The sequence below is a fragment of the Quercus suber genome, unplaced genomic scaffold (assembly GCF_002906115.3).
Source record: "Quercus suber isolate HL8 unplaced genomic scaffold, Cork oak 2.0 scaffold_734, whole genome shotgun sequence".
NCBI classification, from domain to species: domain Eukaryota; kingdom Viridiplantae; phylum Streptophyta; class Magnoliopsida; order Fagales; family Fagaceae; genus Quercus; species Quercus suber.
In genome coordinates, this window is record NW_027070174.1 from 199563 (window position 1) to 223313 (window position 23751).

General features: G+C 36.4%; 1 protein-coding gene across 1 annotated transcript; it reads left to right on the top strand.

The window, feature by feature from the left end:
* Positions 1-21028: 21028 nt before the first annotated feature.
* Positions 21029-22075, top strand: LOC111992465 (VQ motif-containing protein 20). Its single transcript, XM_024024323.2, has one exon. It carries the CDS (start codon positions 21120-21122, stop codon positions 21765-21767), a length of 648 nt encoding a protein of 215 aa, XP_023880091.1. The 5' UTR covers positions 21029-21119; the 3' UTR covers positions 21768-22075.
* The last annotated feature ends 1676 nt before the right edge of the window (positions 22076-23751 follow it).

The following is a 23751-nucleotide window of genomic DNA, read 5'->3' on the forward strand; positions in this document are numbered from 1 at the left end:
GACATAGATACAGTTTGCAAGAGCATGATGTGTGGTTTCCTTTAAACCTAAATAACATGAGGGTGAAAATAATTGCCAAAATGGGAAGTACAAGAGTTACAAAAGAAGAGAAAAGAGAACTAACCTCAAGGAGCTTCCAAGGCCCCACAAGCTGGCACAAAGTCCCCTGATTGAGCATGTCCAAGGAAAAGTACAAGTAGACAAGACACGCCCACTCCTAGTTGGCCTCTCGAGCCTCCCTAAAGTCTCAAAAGAGTGCTAGCCACCTTAAAGATACTGTCTACCCTCATTTGGTGAAGAGATATACCCTTAGAGGGTACAGCAAAAAGACCCTAGCCATCTTGGCCTAGTCGTTAGCCGTCACCTCTAGGAAAGGCCAGTAATCTGCCTTGATGTTGATGTTAGGACATATGTGATTTCACTTGTTAAAGAACATATGTCATTATTTTATGTAATTGGCTAATCCTTTGACAAAATGCACTCAACTTGTAATTGGGTAGTTCTAGATGTTTTTAATACTTCAAGAAACAAGGTTTCAAGATCAAGTGTTGAAGTCATCAAGTCTGTCCAAGAAACAAGCTGAAGAAGTACTGAATCATTAAAGCTCGAAACCTGCTTGATAGCTACTCGATAGCTTCTATTTGTCGAGATTTATAAAATCAAATTTTCTGATCTGATTTCTTGGGATCCGTGGATGTGTCTTTGGGCCTTCTTTTCTTCTAACCCTAGGCATATAAAAGGATTGTTTTAAGGGTTGTAAAAGTGTTTACAAGTTGAAAAACATTGAGCAAACTCTGTTCAAGCAAATTGTGACTGAGGATAAAGTTTTGCCCTAGTTCATCTTTTCTGAAAAAGTTGCTGTATATGTGCACCTTTGGGTTTTGTGAGCAAGCATCTTCTTAATCTTCATCGTAGATGAACTAAAGAACTTTGTAGCCAACAACTCTTTCTAGTTGGTGATTGAAGTCGCATACTGGGATCCGCGCAATTGGTTAATCACGTACTTGGGCGCTGTGCATTAAAATTGGGAATTGGGGTAAGGGTTCAACTGTAAGTTGGTAAGGTAGTTGGGATTCCTTTACTTGTAACCGCTTGTTGAGATAATAGTGGAATTTCGGGAGTGGTGACCTGAAAATCACTCGATGAGGTGTTTGCCGTCAGGTTTTTCCCCATTCATAAACAAATCACTGTGTCATTTATTTTTTGCTACATAATTAGTTTATTGGTGATTTGTTTGTGCTACCATGTGTTTGCATGTTAAATTGATTAATTATTAACTTGGCTAATTAATTAATTGGTTTAATCACAAGGGGTCAATACGTTTGTGGCCTATCAAGTGGTATCAGAGCAGGCACACTCTGATTATGTTTAATCTTTGTTGTGTTGATCCATTGACCCCTGTTTGTCATGGATAGAGGACAGTCATTAATCATACCTCATTTATTTGATGGCACTAACTATGCATACTGGAAAGTACGCATGAGAGCTTTCCTGCAGTCATTAGATGAGAAAGTGTGACAAGCTGTAGAGATTGGCTAGACCAAGCCAACAGAAGCACTGACCGATTGGGATGAAGCAAAAATCAAGACAGCAAACTTCAACAGCAGAGTATTGAATGCCTTATTCAGTGCAGCCACCAATGAGGAGTTTAAGAAGATATCCTCCACAGAAACAGCAAAGGAAGCATGGACCATCCTTCAGACAACCTATGAGGGAACGAAGGCTATCAAGGATTCAAAGCTTCAAAGGCTTACCACAAGCTTTGAAGAAATTAAGATGGAGGAGGATGAGTCGTTTGATGAGTTCTATGCCAAACTCAAGGGCATAGTGAACTCAGCCTTCAATCTTGGGAAAACCATTCTTGTACCCAAGATTGTGAGGAAGGTGCTCAAATCTCTACCCGAGAGATTCCATGCAAAGATTACAACAATCGAGGAATCAAAGGATATTAACAAGATTCCGTTGACTGAGCTGGTTGGAAACTTGCAAACCCACGAGCTACGACTATCTAGGATTGGTAAGTCGGGTAAAGGCAAGAGCATGGCCTTGAAGGCAAAGAGCAGTGACACAGATGAGTCCTCCAATGATGAAGATTCCAAGATGGAGTCCTACATTACAAGACAGTTCAAGAAGTTTACGAAGAATGCCAATGGAAGGAACTTCGATAAGAACCGTAAGCAATCCAGTTCTACCCAGTTTAAAAGCCAAGACAAAGGGAAAAAGGATGCAAGGGATGGTGATCAGTATACTGTTCCCACAGGACCTAAGTGCTTTGGGTGCCATGGCTTCGGTCACATGAAGCAAGAATGCCCCACATATCTTAAGAGCATTGGGAAGAGTAAGGCACTTGCTGCAACCTTGAGTGACACTGAGCCTAAAGATGATTTCGATAATGAGGATAACAGAATCTTAACTACCTTCACTGCCACAGTCAATCCTACTGAAGGGATTGTTGAAGACATGGAAAAAGAAGAAGAATTCGTGGATTCTAAGTGTGAAAAGATGGATGATCAAGATGATATCCATACAGCCTATGTGAAGCTTTACAAGCTCTCTAAGAAGCATGAGAAATTGTATAGGCTGGCCACCAAGAAGCTCAGTGATGTGGAACTTGATCATGAGGAACTTTCCACAAAGTTTGATGAAGCTAATCAAACAATTGGTGCATTGAGGTTTAAGAACAATTTCTTGGCAGAGAAGACCAAGAAGCTTGAAGTGGAGCTATTTTAAGTCAGAGCTCAATTGGAGAGGACTTCAAGTGCAAAGCTTGATGAAATGCTCAGCATTTAGAAATTTGCTTCAGATCGAACAGGTTTAGGGTATGGTCTTTCTTCCTCTAATACTGCTTCTACTAGTGCTACTATTTTTGTTTCTCCTACTAATAATACTGAAATTGAGAACACTAATGTTAAAACTGAATTAGCTAGTGAGAACCTAGACAAGGGTAAATCTATCTTAGGAGCACCCCCTAAGTAGGATAAGAAAGATGTTAACAACCCTAGGGCTAAGAAGGCTAACTCTCAAAAGCCTAAACAGAAGAAGCAGCATCTCTGTCATCATTGTGGAGCTGCCAGTCATACTCGACCAAATTGCTACAAGTGGCTAGCCACTCAACATAGTAACAGTACGATCCCATTTGGAAGCCAGAATCAGCTTCAATCCTCTCTTGCCCCTCTTGGTGATCTTCTCAAAGCCCTCATGTTCCTTTTGAACTTGAACGGTTTCAATTCTTCCCTCTCACCACCAGTTCAAGGGTTTAATCAAAGGAAAGGTTCTTCCAAGTTGTGGCTCTTGTTTTTGTTTGTTGCATTATTTGTGTTTTGCATTTAATTTGAGTCAGTCTAGTTTTATGCTTTGCTTTGTTTAACATGTTTTTGTTTGTTTGTTTTCAATTTTGACTATTTTGTTTTTAAAATAAAAATTAAAAAAATTGAAAAATCAGAAAAATACAAAAACAGTGTGTGTTTTGTGTACTTTGGTACTTGTGTACCTTGGATGGCCATTGGAACAAAGTTTATAAACTTTGTATCATTTGTAGCTTAGATAAGCACTCTTATGCACAACTAAGCAAGTAAGCTTTGTGGCTCTTGTTTGTGATGAGTACGATTAAGTTATCTCTTGGACTTAACACTCGTATCACTCTTTTTGACGGATAGGACTAGAAAATCCTAAGAGGAAGACATAAATAATCATCTCACCACTGTTGCCCGCCAATCATAATATGACACCTGTATGCTTTGGCATAGCAAAAGTGCAGTGTCAAATGCTTAACATTTTGGGTATTTCGTTTCTCTCTTTTATATGCCCATGCATGATATGCTAAAATAAAAGAAAATATGCGAAGAAAATAAAAAGCAAAAAGATCAAAAATGCTTTAAATATGGTTGTAAGCGTGTATTCTAGGAGATGTGGGAGTTATAGGATGTATCTCGATGGTGATAGTCCCCATCAAACAGTTATGATTGTGTGTGAGTTAAAGTTATTTTCTCATATCTCAAATCGTCATAACTTGTATACACATATGCAATCTTGTGATGTTTTTCACACACAACACGCAATATTCTTTGTTACTTTTGAAACATGTGCAGGTACAATGTGATTTGGCCATCACAAAGGTTTTACATGTGCTAATTTATGCTCACTAAACTGTCTTGACTTGTTTTTCAAATATAAAATTGGTTAGACTTGTTTAGTGTGTGTGTGTGTGTGTTTTTGAGGATCCATGTGCTTAAATCTTATGTTTAGAGATAATTTTGAGAGCTTAATATGTTAATTGGATCATTAGTTGAGTTGTATGTTGGATTGCATTCATGTACGTGTTTTTCTCTTCTCGAAAAATTGTTTTGAAAAGCTGTCTCGACACCTCCCCGATACCTAGTTGTCTGTCGAGCTTCTCAAGCTTTTTCTTATCGTAATCTCGACACCTATTAGATTGATCGAGAAAGTTCTTGCCTCCTCAATACCTTCTCGATACCTGGTGGATTGATCGAGCTTCTGTTCCTTGAAGGTGATTCTTGTTCCTCAATACCTCTTGACATCTTCAGCTGTCGAAGGCTATTTTTCTCGACACCTACCTCGACAGATGTCTCAACACCTTTCGACACCTCATCTGTCGAGATTTACTGAAGTTTCTATATAAACTCCTTGCACAATCCGGTTCTCATTTCTATCGATCTCCTTCTCGATAGCTCTCTGTTTTCTCTCCCAAACTTTCTCATCTCACTCCAAACTTGCTCCTCAAGGTTTCTTCAAGATTTTTCAAGATTTTCTACACTTGGTAAGCTTCTAATCTCTCATTATTCATGCATTTCATGATTTGAAACCTAGGTTTCGGGTTTTTGAAAAATTTTGGGGTTTTTCAAAATTGATTAGTGTTTCTTGAAATTTTGGGTTTGGTTTTCATTTAAATGTGGTTAAAACCTCATACTTTGCATCACATATGCATTATAACTGTATTTTTATGCATTTATATGTATGCAATATGCTTATGTGCTGGTAGGATTGGATTGGGCTGAGCCCATGATGAATTTTCTTTTGCATGTCACATGTTCATGCATTCCCTATGCATACGTACTCTCTTTTCAATATATTTGATATATTTGAATTGCTTGGGACTTTTCTGAGTGTTTCTCTCTCTCTCTCTCTCTCTCTCTCTCTCTCTCTCTCTCTCTCTCTCTCTCTCTTTGTTCATGTTAGTCGTGTCTATGGCACATTGAATTGCTTGGGACTTTTCTGAGTGTTTCTCTCTCTCTCTCTCTCTCTCTCTCTCTCTCTCTCTCTCTCTCTCTCTCTCTCTTTGTTCATGTTAGTCGTGTCTATGGCACTTAAACGTAAGTCTGCTCCATCCCAGAACCCTCTGCATTCTAGAACATCTTCATCTTCTGATCCTACTCCTTCTAACATTCGGTTCCACGATGAGAATGCTCGTAAGGCTTTCTCGGAGAACTTCTCTAGACGAGGTGTTCATTCGGAATGCCAAGTCATTTTGGCGGACTTCGCTGACACTGACCTTTCCTCTGTCATTCATAGTCGGGGATGGGAGTCACTGTGTGACGTCCCGGTCACTTGTCCTCTCGTGCTTATTTAGGAGTTTTACTCCAACATGCATGGGATTGATAGTTCAATACCTCTCTTTTTCACTCGTGTTCAAGGTATGCGCATTCCTGTCACACCGCAACTTGTTGCGGATGTGCTTTGGGTTCCTAGGATAGAGCATCCTAACTATCATAGTTGTGAGCGTCTACAGACTGTGTCCAAAGATGAGCTCATGGCTACTTTTTGTGAGCGCCCTGTTGATTGGGGTGAGCGTCAGTATACACCATGTAAGCCTTTTGCTAAAGGCCCTCGCTTCATGAACATGGTGATGACTTTTGTACTCCATCCACTCTCTCACTACAACTCCATCATAGAGCCTCGTGCTCGATTTTTGTTATATCGTTTTGAGCATCTTACCATAGATTTTCCTTCTCATTTCATTCTTTCTATCATAGATGTTCATTTAGATTCGGTGTCCCGTGATAAGCTCATTTTTCTTTTCGCTATCATGAGGATCTTACGCCATTTTTCTGTCCCTTTTCCTATGTTTGATCACTTCACACACATTTGTGCCATAGACGCCACTACCGTAAAACGTAGTGCAGCGCAGTTTAGGTCGCGACAGCCAAATTCCACTCCTCCCTCCCGTCCGGCTCCATCTCGTTCAGCTTCACCCACATCCACTCCCTCCACTTCCATGGGTGATGTATCACTTGGAGACATCATGGCGCAGCTACAGCACATGGATGCTCGCCTTGATACACTTTCTACTGAGTTGTATCAGGTGAACGTTCGTGTTGGTCGTATTACACGACGGCAGGCAACTATGGGTGGTTTTGCTCTTGAGGCTACTCCTTCACCACCTCGTCTAGTGACTTCTGATTCTGATGCTGAGGATGATGATGATGATGGTGATGACGATGACGCTTTGGATGATGATGGAGATGCTAGCTCTTCTGATGAGATGTCTACTTGACACTCTTACCCTTTGTCACTCGTGACAAAAAGGGGCAGTAGTTTTGGATATTGAGAGTAGTCATACTTAGGGGGAGAGTTAGTGTAGGACATTTTGTTAGGGGGAGAGTGTTGATATGAGGGATGTAGTGAGGATATAATGTATCTTTTTCTTTTCTACCTTATTAGATACATTGTTCTTGCACTTTGGGTCTTGTGACCAGTTTTTACATATATTGTTCTTATTTTCTCTATATGTGGATGTATGTTTCTTTCACCTTCCTCTACATGTGTTGTTTCTTTTCTATCTTTATACACATGCTTCTTATTATTGTATGCAATCTGTTATTTCTATTTTACACAAAGATGCCTTGATGAGTTTTGTTTAAAGTGTTTTAGAAATACAGGTTGCCAAAGTTTACTTGCCATAAATTCTCTTCTTGCAAAGTTTTTCAAGAGTTTGTGTTAGGATAGATTTTATTATCTTCCACAAGTGAATATGAGTTGAGCGATTTATGACTTCTCTCATATGTTCATTTGTTTGTTGTGGTGTTGTCACAGATTGCCAAAGGAGAAGATTGTTAGGACATATGTGGTTTCACTTGTTAAAGAACATGTATCATTCTTTTATGTAATTGGCTAATCCTTTGACAAAATGCACTCAACTTGTCATTGGGTAGTTCTAGATGTTTTTAATACTTCAAGAAACAAGGTTTTAAGATCAAGTGTTGAAATCATCAAGTTTGTCCAAGAAAAAAGCTAAAGAAGTGCTGAATCATTAAAGCTCGACACCTGCTCGATAGCTGCTCGACAGCTTCTATCTGTCGAGATTTATAAAATCAGATTTTTTGATCTGATTTCTTGGGATCCGTGGATGTGTCTTTGGGCCTTCTTTTCTTCTAACTCTGGGCATATAAAAGGATTGTTTTAAGGGCCATCAAAGTGTTCACAAGTTGCAAAAACATTGAGCAAAGTCTGTTCAAGCAAATTGTGATCGGAGACAAAGTTTTGCCCTTGTTCATCTTTTCTGAAGAAGTTGCTATGTATGTGCACCTTTAGGTTTTGTGACCAAGCATCTTCTTGATCTTCATCGTGGATGAACTGAAGAACTTTGCAGCCAACAACTCTTTCAAGTTGATGATTGAAGTCGTGTACTGGGATTCGCGCAATTGGTTAGTCACGTACTGATGTGAATACTAAAATAGAATTATTATTTTAATGAAATGTAATGTAAAATAGATAAAAGTCAGTATGTAAAATAGAAAAAGTAGGTTCTTATACTAAAATAGACATGAATTTTGCACAAACTGATGTGAATACTCTAATGTGAAACGAGATCCTGTGCAATATCCTATCAATAATTCCAATACAACAACCTATTCCACATATTTTGTTACAACTATCTTATGCCACAATTATACTACGTGACAGACTTTAATTGGTTGTCTGTTATTATCATATGAATCCACTACTTTTTCTATATCCTCAAAGCTAGCAACATAGGAGAGTTGTGGCAAAATCTATGTAATAAGTTGTGGTCCTATAATTTTTTTATATCCAACGGATGTTTGAGATGAAAAATCAAATTCTAAATTTTTGTCTTAACGGTTTGTCTGACCATTAATGATATATATATATATATAATTGAGATCATGTGCAATTGTAATGAATGGGTTGAGATTAATATTTGGAAAAAGCAACTTTCAATCTTAATCATTAAAAAAATTAAAAATTAAAAAGAAGTAAAAAGTTAAAAAGTTAAGAATGTAAAACTTTTTGTGAAGGAAGTGGGGTTAATTGCATGGTGCAATTGAATATTGCAATTGCATTGGATCTCAATTCTTGTGTGTTAGGAAATTTAGACCCCGGTTGATAGAATTAACAAGTTTTAATCTCAAGTTGTTAATTATATTTATTATGAATAAAACTTGTTAAAACAAACAAACATCAATATCATGTCAAAATCTTGCAGCGGAAAAAATAAATAAGACAAGATATGATGACCCAGGAAAACTAATGAAACCAACCAGTTTCACAGTAAAAAACCTGGGGGGAAACTTTCCTGAATAGCAATCCATTATAGTAAAGAAAAGTTTCAGATCTAGTACAAAACCTTTGTCCCCAGACTCTACAATCCCCGTAGATGAACTCACAGCAGAAATCTTCTACCGCTTCAGAATCTCTATACTCTTCAATATATGAACGCCACTCTTTGATGATGCACGAATCCCAATACGTGACTAACTAATTGTGAGGATCTCAATACGCGACTTAAATCACCAACTAGAAGAAGATGTTTGCTACAAAGTTTTTCACTTCATCAACAATGAAGATCAAGAAGCACTTGGTTACAAAACCTTAAGGCGCAAAAATGCAATGGCTTCTTTCAGAGAGAATAAGGCATCGGTCACCTATTGCATATGTTCTCCTTGTATTCTCTTATGTGATGGCCTCTAAAATAAGTCTTATATAGGTCTAAGTTTGTGAGAAAAGAAACCCTACTTAAATACATAAGCCTGGCCCAAAAATAGAAATCTGAATTTCCGTAACCTCGACAGATAGCAGGTGTCGAGCAGGTGTCGAGAAGGTATCGAAGTTTGATGAATCTCAACAGATACAGCTATCGAGAAGGTGTCGAGGGGACAGAAACTTTCTCGATCGATCGACCAGCTATCGAGAAGCTATCGAGATTGCAATAAGAATCAGCTGAAGAGCTCGACAGATAGCCAGGTGTTGAGGAGGTATCGAGCAGCTATCGAGCTTTAAAATTCAGTACTTTCTCACTTGATTCTTGGACAGACTTGCATGACTTTAACACTTGAACTTGAAACAAGGTTTCTTGAAGTATTAAGCACATCCAAGATCTACCCAAATACAAGTAAAGTGCGTTTTGTCAAAGGATTAGCCAACTACATAAAATAATGACATATGTTCTTTAACAAGTGAAACCACATATGTACTAACATTGTGTGTGTGTGTGAATATAAGGAAAAGATAAAGAGTCTAGCTCTATGCTATAAGCAATTGATGTGGTCACCTAAGGCCCTAATTAGAAAAAAGGCTCCAAATTTTAACCAATAAGGTTATTTCTTTCATTGTAATAATATTAGTTTAGCCCAAATACTAGTAAATAAATAAAATAATTTTTTTTAATAAATGAAAAACAAAGAAAAAGAGAATTCTATGTCTATAACATTTTTCACAACACTTTTACAACAAATCCTAAATGGCAAGTTGTTACAAGCTATTATTGATGGCAAAAAACTAATCTTAGTGGTAGGTTCAAATTAGAACTAGTAAAATTTAACACCTAGGATTTGTTGTTAAAAAAAATTGTGAATGTAGCACTGAGAGAGAGAGAGAGAGAGAGAGGGAGAGCAATACAAAAAAAAAAAAATCACAACATTTTTCACAATAGTTGAGTTGACAAACTTTTACTAGTTCTCATTTAGGTCCACCACTAACATCACTCTTTTACTTTCCACTATCAATCTACCACATTAACAGGTGTGAAAAGTTTTTTCAAATTTTTTGCGTCTATAGACTTTCTAAAAAAAAAAAAAAAAATCTATGTGGTTCATGTTAATTAGTAGTAATTTTACATCTAAAATAAGATAATTAGTTTTCACATTAGGTCCTCAAATGCATCAAGCCACCCCTTGGATTGAGAAACAATAGTGTAAGGCTCACATTGATGGATCTTGTGCAATAGTTTGCACACAATACAATACTCAATCATCCATGAGTTTTACTATTGCATCTTGTGTCATAGCCAGCTAAGCTATTGCATGATTTCTTGATTCATCAATGAGAGTCCTCCACCCTTGTTCCCTGTCTATATGCTCTTTATCTTTCCCTTATTTTCAAACCAAAAAATAAAAAATAAAAATCATTAATTATTTAAAAATAAAACAATAAAATGAAATCCTATAAAAATAAAACCAATAAAAAATAACTAATGTGATTTTGGTTGGTAGCCTACGACTGGAGAGTCTCAAATAATATCTTTACTATTCTAAATTATATATTACAACTCTATATCTCAGACGTGCCCCTCATGGAAGGAGTTCTCTCTCACCTAGGGTGAGTCTTCCTCTGTTGCTGTCACTAGATACAGTCTTTTGCTTTCTCTTTTCATACTTTCGACACTACTCTAGTCTCCTCATGGATTCCAATTTTATTGAACGACTACAATGGATTAAGTTAACAATAGAGGAAGGCGAAGTTATCCAGGTCCGTCCTAGCCAAAGGGAGAAGATCATCGAGGAATGCTCACTTAGCCTCTTTGGGAGATTCTTAACTAGTAGACTAATTAACCTAAGGCAGCTAAGAATTTACTTCGTAATAGTTGGAAATTTGGACCTGACCTAAAGATACTAGAAATTGGGGAAGGGCTTTTACAATTCAAGTTCAACATGAAAAGCCAATTGCAGTGGGTACTGAATAATGGGCTATGGAGTTTTGACAATTCTTTCCTACTATTGAGACGATGGGAGAAGGAATGACAGTGGGAATGGTTTCTTTTACTCATTGTCCTTTGTGGGTGCAAGTATAGGGACTTCCATTTGATCTTTTCACTGAAGAAGTAGGGCCAGACATTGGAATGGGGTTGGGAGGGGTTATGGAAGTTGACTATAAGGGATTCACCTCTAATCGAGTTAGGTTCCTTTGGATATGAGTCAAGATCCCATTAGACAAGGCTCTTTGTCGTGGGAGTCAAATTAAGAGCCCGAAGGGAGATATAGTATGGGTGGCTTTCAAATATGAGAGGATGGTTAGTTTCTGTTTTCATTGTGGAATGATCGAGTATGAAGTAAATATTGTGAAAGGCTGAGGGATAGGGAAATTCTGGACTACTGGTATAAGGAATGGCTGAAGGCCAATTATCAGAGAGCTGGAGAGGTTTATAGAAGTAGAAATCAAGGCCAAACAGCGGCAGAAGTAGCAGCCAGACCTAATACCAATCCTAGGGTTACGCCACAAGGTGTCCAGCTGCCAACGGATATCTTGGGTAACAGTTTCGAAAATCTCAAAAATTAAGGCACTGATATGGAAAAAACCATGTTTCATGTTGATGGTGGGGAAGTTAACAAGGATAGAGGTTCCTTTCCTAATATAACGAAGGTGCAAACTATGGATAAGGCAGAGAAATTGGTACATCTCGATTTTGATGGAGACAACTTATTTAGCATACCTATCCTTTATGTAGGGTCCACCAAAATCCCTAACCCATGGGAACATGCAACCATGGAACAAGCACATGATGCCATAAGTGTGAAATGGGTAGTGCAAAACGCTGAAGGCAAATCTAAAACAACAACATGGAAGAGAGTTGAATGCAAGGTGGGGAATACACAGTCTAGACTAAAACAGGGAAAATAGTAGGGATCGAAGGAAGCAAGAGGGAACAAATACAGGATGTCAATACCATTTTTCTTAATAAAATGACAAGAATGATTAAAAGAACATAGCACCAAACTTTCTCAAAATATTTCAACATGAAACTACATACTATATACTATGAGCTTTCAAAACACTATTACAAAATCTGAAAATCCAATCCAAGGCCATATGACAAGCCACCATAAAGATTTTATGCCACGAATACATTAGTTATGCCACAAAGACATCAAATTATGCCTCGAAGACATTAGTTTATGCCATGAAGATATTAGTTATGCCACAAAGACATCAAGTTATGCCATAAAGATATCAAATTATTCCACGAAGACATCAAATTGCCACAAAGACGGGGTGCCAAGATACCAATCTCACAAAGACTACGGCATTTGGCTGGGGTAATCACACCTATCATGGCACAAGGGTAAAGACAACATAAAGCTCACAGCTAAATAAAATTGAAACTCACAATTCATTTCCAAGTAGTTCATAAAACTTTATAATATCCAAGCATTTCACAAAGTTCCCACATTGTTCAAAATCATTTCTTGTCAACAAGATGTTTTTTCAATTTCCCAAATTATACAAGTTTAGATAACACATCTTTAGTATTTCTAAATAATACCATAAATTCAAGAAATACATTATCAAAAGAATTCAAAGATGCTTATCTTTTTCTATGCCAAATACTCATCATACATTTCCCCATATGCAACATTAAACATGACTTGCTTTCATATATAATCATATATAGTAAGGTCACAACACAACACTTTTTAAGAAAACATAGTTCCAAAAATAATTTTCCAAAATGTGTTTGACCCAAAAACAATGTTATGCAACATGGTTATTTTCTAAAAATCATATTAAAAAGCTACTTACCTTGCAACCCGCAAAAAGCCTAATTCTCCAAGCTCCAAAGGAGATTAGCTAGAACCTGAACAATACAAAGCAAACTTATCATGATAAATATCAAGCTTGATATTGCATCTAGCTACAAATTAGAAATCACTAAATAAGAAATTACTTAGGCAAGCCGAAATATTTAACCTCACAAGTAATGTCTTCCACTTCCAAAGTTTCTCAACAATTTAATTTACAAGTGAATGTTCAAATAGCGTTGAAAACACTATGAACGTTTAGACCCCCAAAATACAAATTACCAATTCAAGCTTTATATCAAACAATGTATGTGCGAAAAATGATTATAAGCTTATACTAGAATTGATAAACAATCTATACCAAATAAAATCACATCCACAGCAGAAATTAAATGGCAAAGATTAAGGGAAGAGAGATGCAAACACAAAGACAACACAACGATGTGTTATCGAAGAGGAAATCGAAACCCTCGACGTAAAACCTCTCCTCCACCCTCCAAGCGGTCAATAATCCACTAGAAAATGAAGTTGGGCTATATGAACAACAATAGACCCTCCAAGTCTAATCTACCCAGGTACTTAAGCCCTCTAAGCTTCTTGTTCCAACGAGGTTACGCCGAATATTTGTCTTTTCTAGCTTACCAGATTCCGCTATAACCCATAGTATCAACTAATAACCATTGGTCCCTTCTTAACTGCTTCCTAAAGCACCAAATAGCATTCTCATAGATGTAGGTATGGTGAGAAAAGGATTTGGGTAAAAACCTCTCAAGGATGTAACAATGGAGAGAAAAAGAGTAGAGGGATTTGAAGAGTCTCTATGTAAAGATTGTGGATGAATCAATCTTGTTTTTCTATAGGGTTTCTCTCTCAAAATTCTCTCTAGAAGCTTTCTACATTTTGTGGGTTTAAAGGATATTTATACTTGGGTGAGAAAGGAATGCGAAAAGTCAGTTTTTCCCAAACATGGTGGTCTGGCGCTTGGCTTTGCGACTTGACTAAGTCGCGAGATAACAGAACGGCCAGGCTGGACTTTTTGTCCTGCAGTGCTCCAGCTCGTGCGACTATTCATCTTCTCGCACGCTTCACTCGTGTGCTACATTTGGCAGCTTGCCAGTCGCGAGTCACCCGCGAGTCCCAACTGTGAATCTCTGCATCCTTGCATAATCTTGAGCATTTCTTCATACTCTCTCACTCACTACCCTTACATGATTCCCACCTAAATACAGGATTACTAATTACTAAATTACAAGCAAATTTGGCACAGAATAAAACCAATACAATGGTTGATTAAATTCAACCTTACAACAAGGCATAGACTCCAATTGTTAGACTTAAATCATTCAAAGTATTTACCCTAACATCAAAACCTCAACACTTTATAAGTAGTTCCCACAAGATTTACACCACATCAACAAGAGACTCATGATACCAAAAATCACAATATCCTCCAAGACTAACAATTCAAATTTTTAACTAGCTCCAAATAAACAATAATAATTATACTTACCATCTATTTCACATTAGAAAGCCAAAACCCCCAAATCTTTACCATGGGTAAACCTCAAATTGCTACCATTGTACAAAATTCAAAAACAATTCACTAGATATGTCCACCAAAACAAAACCCATATACATTAACACATGAATATCAATACCAAAACTTAGATTAGAAGAATCTCTAGCAAAAACATATAAACCCACCAAAAATATTAGAAATTTTTACCTCAAATTAAAGATGTGAAGATGCAAACGTTCCTAAGAAGTTTTTCTGGTGATATTGCCAGAAAAATGATTGTAAAGATGGTGGTGTGGAGTGGCTACCGGTGGGAATGTGTGGGAGTGAAAAGAGTATTGTGTTTGTGAGAAAAGAAAAGAAAAGAGAGCAAAGTGAGGTATGGCCGGCCAAAGAGGAGTGAGATATTTTGTGGTAGGGAATTAAAGCACGGGTTGTGTTTGATGTTGGCAGTGGTCCCTTGTGTGGCGATGATGTCACAGATACTATTGCAAGAATGTTCCCTACAATATCATTGCTGACAATGCTGTTTCTGACAACATTGGTTTGGCTCGAGCTAATGTAGAAAGAACTACACTTGATGCAATGCACATTGCTAAGAAAGACTTGCAAGAAGGGGACTTCATAGATGATAATGACTTTATTGATGATGAAGTCAATGATGAGGACTATAGCGACAATGAGTACAATGACGATTAGTAGTGTAATGTACTTAGATTATCCTTTGAACTACTATATTCCTATTATAACACTTCATATTTAAATATGCATTTTGATTGTCACCTATCCTATGTTTTAACTTATGTAAATGGAAACTCAATTGATTCCCATATGTGTGGCCTAGTAATGTGCTTGTTGTGTGCTATAGTGTAAAGAGTTTGTTTTTGATTGGTTTTAAACATTGTAAAGAAATAGTAAAATCAAGGTGGATTGGTAGAGACAAAGATGACACACTATTGTACTAGATTCATGTTGATATATATCCTTCAAATGGTCATGACTTGGTTAGTAAGAGTAAGAATAGGTAATACAATTTCATCTTGTTTTGAGGATTGTTTTGTGACTTTTTCCCTCTTATAATTATATTGGTTCAATTTATGAGTATAACGCGGTTGATATCTAGCATATAGGGTTGGTTTTTTCTAGTCTGACAATATGATCAATGGTAGCTTGGTGTGTGTGTGTATATATATATATATGTAACATTATGTTTTTTATAACTATCAAGTATGTATTGTTTAGTTATTGCACACAAGAATGGGAAGGAAACAGGGGCTTGAGTTCGTTGATGTTGGTCAGTGCTCCTCATAAGTAGAATCCAATGAAGACCATGCAATCCAAGAAGCCCCTCCAATTGAGGATGACAGACGACATTCCCCTGGGAGTAATAATGAGACACAACCACCAGGTTTGGGTTATTTTGTATGATCTCAAAAAAAATATTGATGGAGATAGGTGGACTAACCAATATCCTCAGATTTTTTTAATTTTTTTTATTCATCTCTAATATAGAAAAAAAAAAATAGAACAGAAATGAAAGGAAAGACTTGCATTTTGAGAATACAAGTTCTGTTTACAATAAATAAAACAAGCAAGTCACACACACACACACACACACATATATGTGTGTGTGTGTGCGTGTGTGTGTGTGTTTTAATTGGTTAAGGTTCATTAGAACTCACATTACCTGGAAGACAGAGCATTTTTATTTTCTGACTACTTGGAAGAATGAGTTACGCATGCAACTAGTTGCAATTCACACTATGAAGCAAAAACAGTAATATTCAACACGTTTGAAATAAAATTGGTTGACCGTTGGGTAATCAACAAAAGTTCTTTTGTACATAGTGAAACTAAATTTGCCACTTTGTTATATTTTCAAATTCTCAAGTTGAACAGTATATTATGTTTTGAAATTCCCAAGTTTTGTCATGTAGAAATTATTGGAAACCTAATGGCTTGTTTGATCACCTTTAAAGATAGTTAAAAAATTTTAGCCAAAAAATTTGATACGGTCAAAGAACCATTTGAATATATTGATGATTTTGTTGACAATTCATTGTCTTGGTATCATTGTAATTTTATTTTATTTTGTTGGTGTTGTATTAGATACTGAGGACATACCCGTAGCTAGAGCAGACAATGTACGTAAAAAACGCGAGCCTAACAGGTTTGATGACATTTGGCATCTTCTCCTGGGGAAAAAACTCTTCTTGGAAGTAAATAAAGCAAGCCAGTCGATTGGAATAAATGCTAGATCTTGGGCAAGGTGGTTGGGGACACTGTCTAGGATGTCAACCATGTGCCCAATTAATTATGTTCATTGGCCTTTAGTGCCACAACAATACAAGAATCTGTGTTGGGCAGCCGTTCAGGTATTAGACTAAAAGCAACATTGAAAGGGATTTCTTTATTACTTTTTCTAAGTATTATGCAAGTTTGTTATTATGTTGAAAATGTGATGTGTGTTAACTCAACTTTACACATGGTAGGAGTGAAGGATAATTCCTGCAAACTGCATCAAACCCGCCAGGAAGAGGAAGTGAGCTTTGTCACAAATTAGGAAGATGTGGAGGAGCCAAAGCACAGAATTGAAGGAGAAGTACTGCATGGAGAGCATTAGTAAGGAAGAGTTACTCTAGCTAAAACCACCAGAGGTTGATGCCGATCAATTTCACATATTGGTGGAGTACTAGTTTTCTAAGCCGGGCATGGTAATAATATTTTCAGTATTATATATGTTTTGCTTTTATATGATCTATATTTAAGAGTATTATATATAGTAGATTCGAAGAATATACTAGCCTTTTGTTGTAATTGGTAGTAACTTTGTTCAAATGTTCATAAGAATTGTCTAGAGATAACAAAGAACGGCGTAAGAAGTAGAAGGAGATGCATACTTTTGGATCCAGAAGCTATGCTCAAACGGCGGAACTCCTTGTAAGAACAAAATTTTATACATTACTAACATGCAAAAAAATGACAAAACTAAAGTTATTTTACTTTTTAAAGTAGAACAAAATGTGTTTCAACACCATTGCTCTAATTTACCGAATGTAATGACCATGTTGTAGGAATAAAAAGAAAGGAAGGCAAATAGAGAGAGCAGAGCTTTATAAAGTGGTGTATTCACACAAGGATGGTACTGCTATGATAGCAAAAGCGAATGCAAACATTGTAAGTATTATATAGACAGTACATGGAGAGATATTATACATTACTCATGTTGTCAAGTGTGTTAGTGTAATCGTTGCTAATATGTTGTCTACTTTATTTATGAGTATTAGGCAAAGATGAGAGAGCTATTGGCATAAGGATCACAGTTGCAGGTGAAGCCGGTGTGGGAGGCGTTCTATGGCGGTTGGATGATGCATTTGCACAAGTCATAGGTGTAGAAAGAGGTGGCCATGTCCAAGGGTTAAGCTTTGGACCAACCCTGTCTGGCACTCATACGAGGAACATGGAAGACTGTACACCACCATCGACATCCACTGCAATAGACCAGAAGGTTAAGGAGCTGACTGCTGAAGTATAGTTGAGTTGATGGAGAAATGCAGTTGTGTTGAGTCCTTGCAAGCTGAAGTGATGATGATGAGGAAAATTTTTTCTCAACTCAAGCCAATGTTTACTATCTCTTAGGTAAAAAGTTTGAATTCCATTTGCCACGTTTTTTATAACTTGGACTTGTAACAATATTTATAGTGTTGCTAGGGAATATTGAGATATAGGTGGATTGCACAAAATATAACAAATTGCACCACCGGCATTGATAGCATTTATAGCATAGAAATATATATGGTGCTACCAAATTATTAAGCACATTGATAACATAGAAACTGCCTTTAAAGCAAAAATACGTGATATTTGGCTAGCATTTTTCACTGTGTTGCGCTGAGAAATAGGAGATGGATTTGTTTGATGCAAGTTTGATTCTTACTTATGTTTGCTGTGAGTTTGATTCCATGCAAAGTTCAAATAGTTCCTTTGATGTGAGTTTGATTCCTAGCAAAGTTTGATGTGTTCAACTAAATTTGCCATGTTATTCATGTAGTTATGTAATGTGTGTTAGACTAGTGATATTGTGTCATTCAGCTATTAACATTGCTGTTAAATATACTAATTAATTTTGTGTTTATTAATTTGTAGGATGGTGATGATGATTCGGCAGTGGATGTCCATTCTTCTTGTGATCAACGCTTATCATCCAATGATAGACATTAGGTGATGACGACGTAGGATGTGGGCCTTATTTTGGAGTAGCTAGTGTTTCATTTTTATATTTATAATAAAGTTTCAAACTTTGATATATGTCATAGTTGGACACTTTATTATAACATTCTAGACAATTGGAATGTATTCTTTTGTGTATAACATTCTACATAGTTAGAATGTATTATTTTGTTCATAACATTCTACACATTTGGGAATATTATTTTGTGCATAACATTCTAGACATTAGAAATGTATTGTTTTTTATATATATTTATTGATATGGTATTATTAAATATAATTGGTTCGTTGGTTTAAAGTGGTATTGTATTTTGATTACATTACAAGTACTTGGAAAATATGTATTACAGGTTTATTACAAGTGATTGGAAAATATGTATTACAAGTTTATTATAGGTGCCTGGAAAAAAAAAAAAAAATTCCTATAGCAGCGCTTTTTAACTGTTGGAATAGGCAAATTGCAATAGTTTCGTTGATCACCTGTACAGGCCGTTTTGAAACTGTTGGTATAGGTAGGACCTATTACAGCGCTTTCAAAAGCCCTGTAATAGAGTGCAATTCTATTTCCATAAACAAGGCATATTACGGCGTTTTAAAAGCACTAGTATATGGCTTATATATATATATATATATATATATCCTTAAATGACCTATACCAGCGCTTTTGAAAGCGCAGGCATAGGCAATACTTATTACAGCGGTTTAAAACCACTAGTATAAGTTGTTTTTCTATTTTCGTAAATACCTTGAAGGGGCGGTTTTAAAACCGTTGTTATAGATACACCTATACTGTACCAATGTTTTTTGGGGCTGTCCTGATGGTTTTGTAGTGAGTGCAATTAAAAAAAGCATATAATTTGGGATAAGTTACATAGTTGGATAGGAGGGTAGGTTTTGGGTTTTGGGGCACATAGTGGAGCACCGGGAGTGAGACATGAGATTTTAAAATGGAATGGTGCAATTTCATGCTTCTTTCTCTCTGACCTATTGATTATGTGCTATGGATCAATCTCAACAAATTTTGAAATATATATATATATATATATATTTTATGAACATTCTTCACTCATCATCATAACCTTCACATATCAATAATCAATGTTAAATCTAAAATGTATGTATTATCCATATATCTATTACAATTATTACTTCCCCAACCCCGGCCCTTACAAGTTCAAGTGGATTTATCAAATCCAATTGTTCACCAGTGGCTATGTATGTATGTACGTGAGGGAATATGCTTCCTAATTGGTTACTTACAATTCCTAATAAACTCAGCATTTCCCATTTGAAGCATGAAATTTTCTCACTAGTGTTGTAAACTCAAGCTGGCATGTTCGAGGGCACAAGTGGCACAAGTATCGCATTTAATTTGTTTTACTGCCTAGTCGCTACATAATAGCATCGATGACTAAAATTTTAAAGACAGAAAGCAAATGAATACATAAGATTAAATGGTTCTTCCAAACTGAATCCAGATAAGATCATTTTCATTTATATAATATAAGTTCTTAATCACATGACTAATTATATATAGTTACACAACTGACATAGTAATTAACTATATAATAGTTAGAGCAATTCTATTGTAATGTTCTTAAAATTCCAATCAATCATAGTTAAATGAAATGTTCAAATTTGAACACATAATCAACATTTAAATCAAAATATTATATGCTAAAATACAAAGTTCACTCTTTAAGTTTGGCTGAAATTTATTTAAATTCTCTAACTTTACTTTCATTTAATTAAATTGTTTAAGTTTCAAATTTATTTAATTCAAGCATTCAGTTAAATTTCATCAAAAATTTACCGTTAAATTTACAACTAACTAATAAAAAAAATTTCCAAAAAAAAAAATTAGAATAAAATTTCTTACATGAAAATTTTTTTAAATTAAAAAAAAATTATTAGCAACAAATTTTTAATGGAATTAGATTAAAAGTTTGAATTGAATAAATTTGAAATTTAAAGAACTCGATTAAAAAAAATAAAGTTAAAAGCCTAGAATGAATTTTAGTTAAATTTAGAGAATATAATTTACATTTTAACTTATATTATATTTACTAATACTATTTCGGTATTCATTTTAAGAGAATTATCACACGCATTTAAAACACAGGTGAATGACCTCAAGAGGGAAAAAAAGAAGAGAGAAAAAAATAGTATATACATTGATAGATTATCTATGCATCTCTCCCTCCACCCAAAAAAAAAAAAAAATCCTACTACTTTAGACAACTACGGTGCCTCTGTCGAGCCAACGAAGACGCCGAAGTGAACAACTAATTGTAGCGTCCAAAAGATTCTAACCGCTAAGCTTTAATATTTCAATACCTTATATCATACTCTTTTTTTTTATATGTATGTATAAAATATGTATATATGAGCTTTCAAAAAAAAATATATATATGTATATATGTATGTATGTCAACGGTCAGAATCGCTGGCTATAAAAATCTTCTTAATCTCTATCTCAAACAAACCTCCTATATATGCTCTGTTCTCTCTTTTTCTCCCTCTTCATCTCAACAAACCCTTCCATTATTTATATAAGACAGCCTTTTCTTTTTTCCATATTTGGATCAAAGAAAATCTCAACAATGAGCCCTCCAAAGTTTCATGTTGATCATCATGATAAGGTTCCAAGGTGGGAGATGATCAAAGGTCCACGTCCATCTCCATTGAAGATCAACAAGGAGTCTCATGCCATTCACAAACCATCTTTTTCTTCGTCACCTTCTTCGGTTTCTGATTGTGTTGCTACCACAATGTACAGGCAGCAACAGAGGCAACCGGTTATTATATACACTCATTCTCCAAAGATTATCCACACTGAGGCTCGGGATTTCATGGCTCTTGTCCAGAAGCTCACGGGTCAGACAGGATCCAATGATGATGATGACCAAACTGCTGCACTGCCAAAAGCCCAGAAGAGTTTGTGTGCGAAAGGAAATGATCATAATAAGGTGATGAAGCCTGTTGGGCATGATGATAATAAGACATCTTCTGCTCTTACCGATGAGAATTGTGGTGACATTAAGTCAATTTCGTCATCCTTTTCACCAATTCTAGACCAAAACAATCCATATTTTGCTGATATCCCTTTGTTTACCCCGAATTCAACTAATTTCTTCTGCTCACCTCGGCCGGTTTATAGATATCCTGATTCAGCCTTCGTGTCTCCAAACATAGGTAACTTGATGTCACCATCTGTTTTAGAATTTATAAAAGGGCTGCCAGATCATTGAGATGGAGTGGACTGTTTTAGGTATTGGATTGAAGGGGCTTAAGTCAGTTTGTTTGCAAATTGCAATTTTTCCTTTGCATTTTTCATAGATTTTTTTTGTTTTTGTTTTTGTTTATGTTTCTGTTTCTGTTTTTGATGTTTCCAATGTTATAGATATCGGTCAGATAGAGGTTAGATAGCATCGGATGTCAATTATCAAGAAATATATTTGATTCTTTGGCCACCAAAGGGAAGATATATTGATCTCCCTCTCCTGATAGGTGGGGCATTGATTTCTAATAAATATATAGTGTAGTGCATGCTTTTGAAGATCAAGTTTTCATGCACATCTGTCTATTGCTCCTTCCTTATTACATCTTCATGTCTTGGGACTGGAGGATCCATTAAGAGTGCAATTTATTTCAGTGAAGAAAATAATACCATACAGTAATTAGTGGTGGAGCCAAAGCCAGTTTCCAAGGGAGGACAAATTAAATTTTTTTAAAAAAATTTAAATTAAATTCAAAGAATTACATACATACATATATATTTTTTGAAAGGGGGATGTTCATTCATTTAAATGGATAGAGAATCATGATACAAAGCATCCATGGCTGGTGGTGGAGAATCCTCCATCCAGTACAAATCCTCATCTAGTGTAAATCTAGCATGTTGAGCCAAAGCATGTGCTACCCGATTCCCACCCCTCCTAATACAACCAACAGCAGACCAAAGCAATCCCCTCAACAAATGACGAATATCATCAACAACATTACCAAACAGCGAATTATTTTCTGCAGAAGAAGAAATAGCATGAATGACGTTACTGTTATCACCCTCAATGAGTAATCTATAGAACCCAGCATCCACAGCAAACTCTAAGGCTCTCCGGCAAGCGAGTAACTCTGCTTCTTCACTGGTGTGTACAGCCGGTCCACAAGCAGTCATAGCAGCCATTACCTCTCCCTTTTCATTTCAAATAACTGCTCCTATCCCTGTTCTGCCTAAGTCCGAAAAACAAGATGCATCAAAATTGAGTTTATACGCCCCTGATGGTGGTGGTTGCCAAATCTCTCCATGAGGTTGCTGCCTTGACTGAACGTTTAGCTAGTTTTGAGCATTTTTAAATTCTTCAATGCACTCCTCTGCCCTTTTGTTCAAGCAAGTTGGATTTTTCATCTTCCCTCCATGCAGCAAAGAATTTCGCTGATTCCAGATCAGCCACGCTTGAGTCCAGAACAGCTCAAATTCTTCTAAGTTCAACCGCTCCACAAGTTCCTTCATCAGGTGCAAAATATCGGACTGACCATGCTTAAATTTCTGTAGCTTACGTATACTTCCAGCCCAAATGTCTTGAGCCACTAGACAATCCCACAAAGCATGAATGGTAGACTCCGATTCTGTGGTGCACACCGAGCACTTATCTTCATAAATTACTCTTCTTCTAGTCAGATTTACGGCAGTTGGTAAGATTTCGTGGCAAGCTCGCCATGCAAAGACTCTTATTTTGTTAGGGGTCCGTAACTGCCAAATTATATCCCAAACCTGTTTTGCAGCACAGCCCCTAGAGGTTCTAGCCCGAGCTGCCTCTATAAGGATTTTTCTTGCCACATGGTAAGCAGATTTTACAGTAAAGACACCCCGTGAGTTATGCAGCCACACTATTGTATCAGCAACATATCTTCTGCTCAATGGAATTTGACAGATTGCATCGGCTTCATCTCTGTGAAATATGGTCCGAATATCCTCATATCTCCATACATTCAGTTCCGGATTGATCAACTCACACACCATCAACTCTCCCCAATTATCTTGGGTCGGATTTAGAACCTTATTTGTGGGGAAATTTGGGATCCACTTATCCTTCAAGGCATTGATTGAGACTCCATTACCAACCCTCCAACAATGGCCGGAGTGAAGAATAGGCATTGCAGCCATCAAGCTTCTCCACACATACGAGCAATTAGGTGATACTTTAGCCTCTAAGAAATTTGATCTTGGAAAGT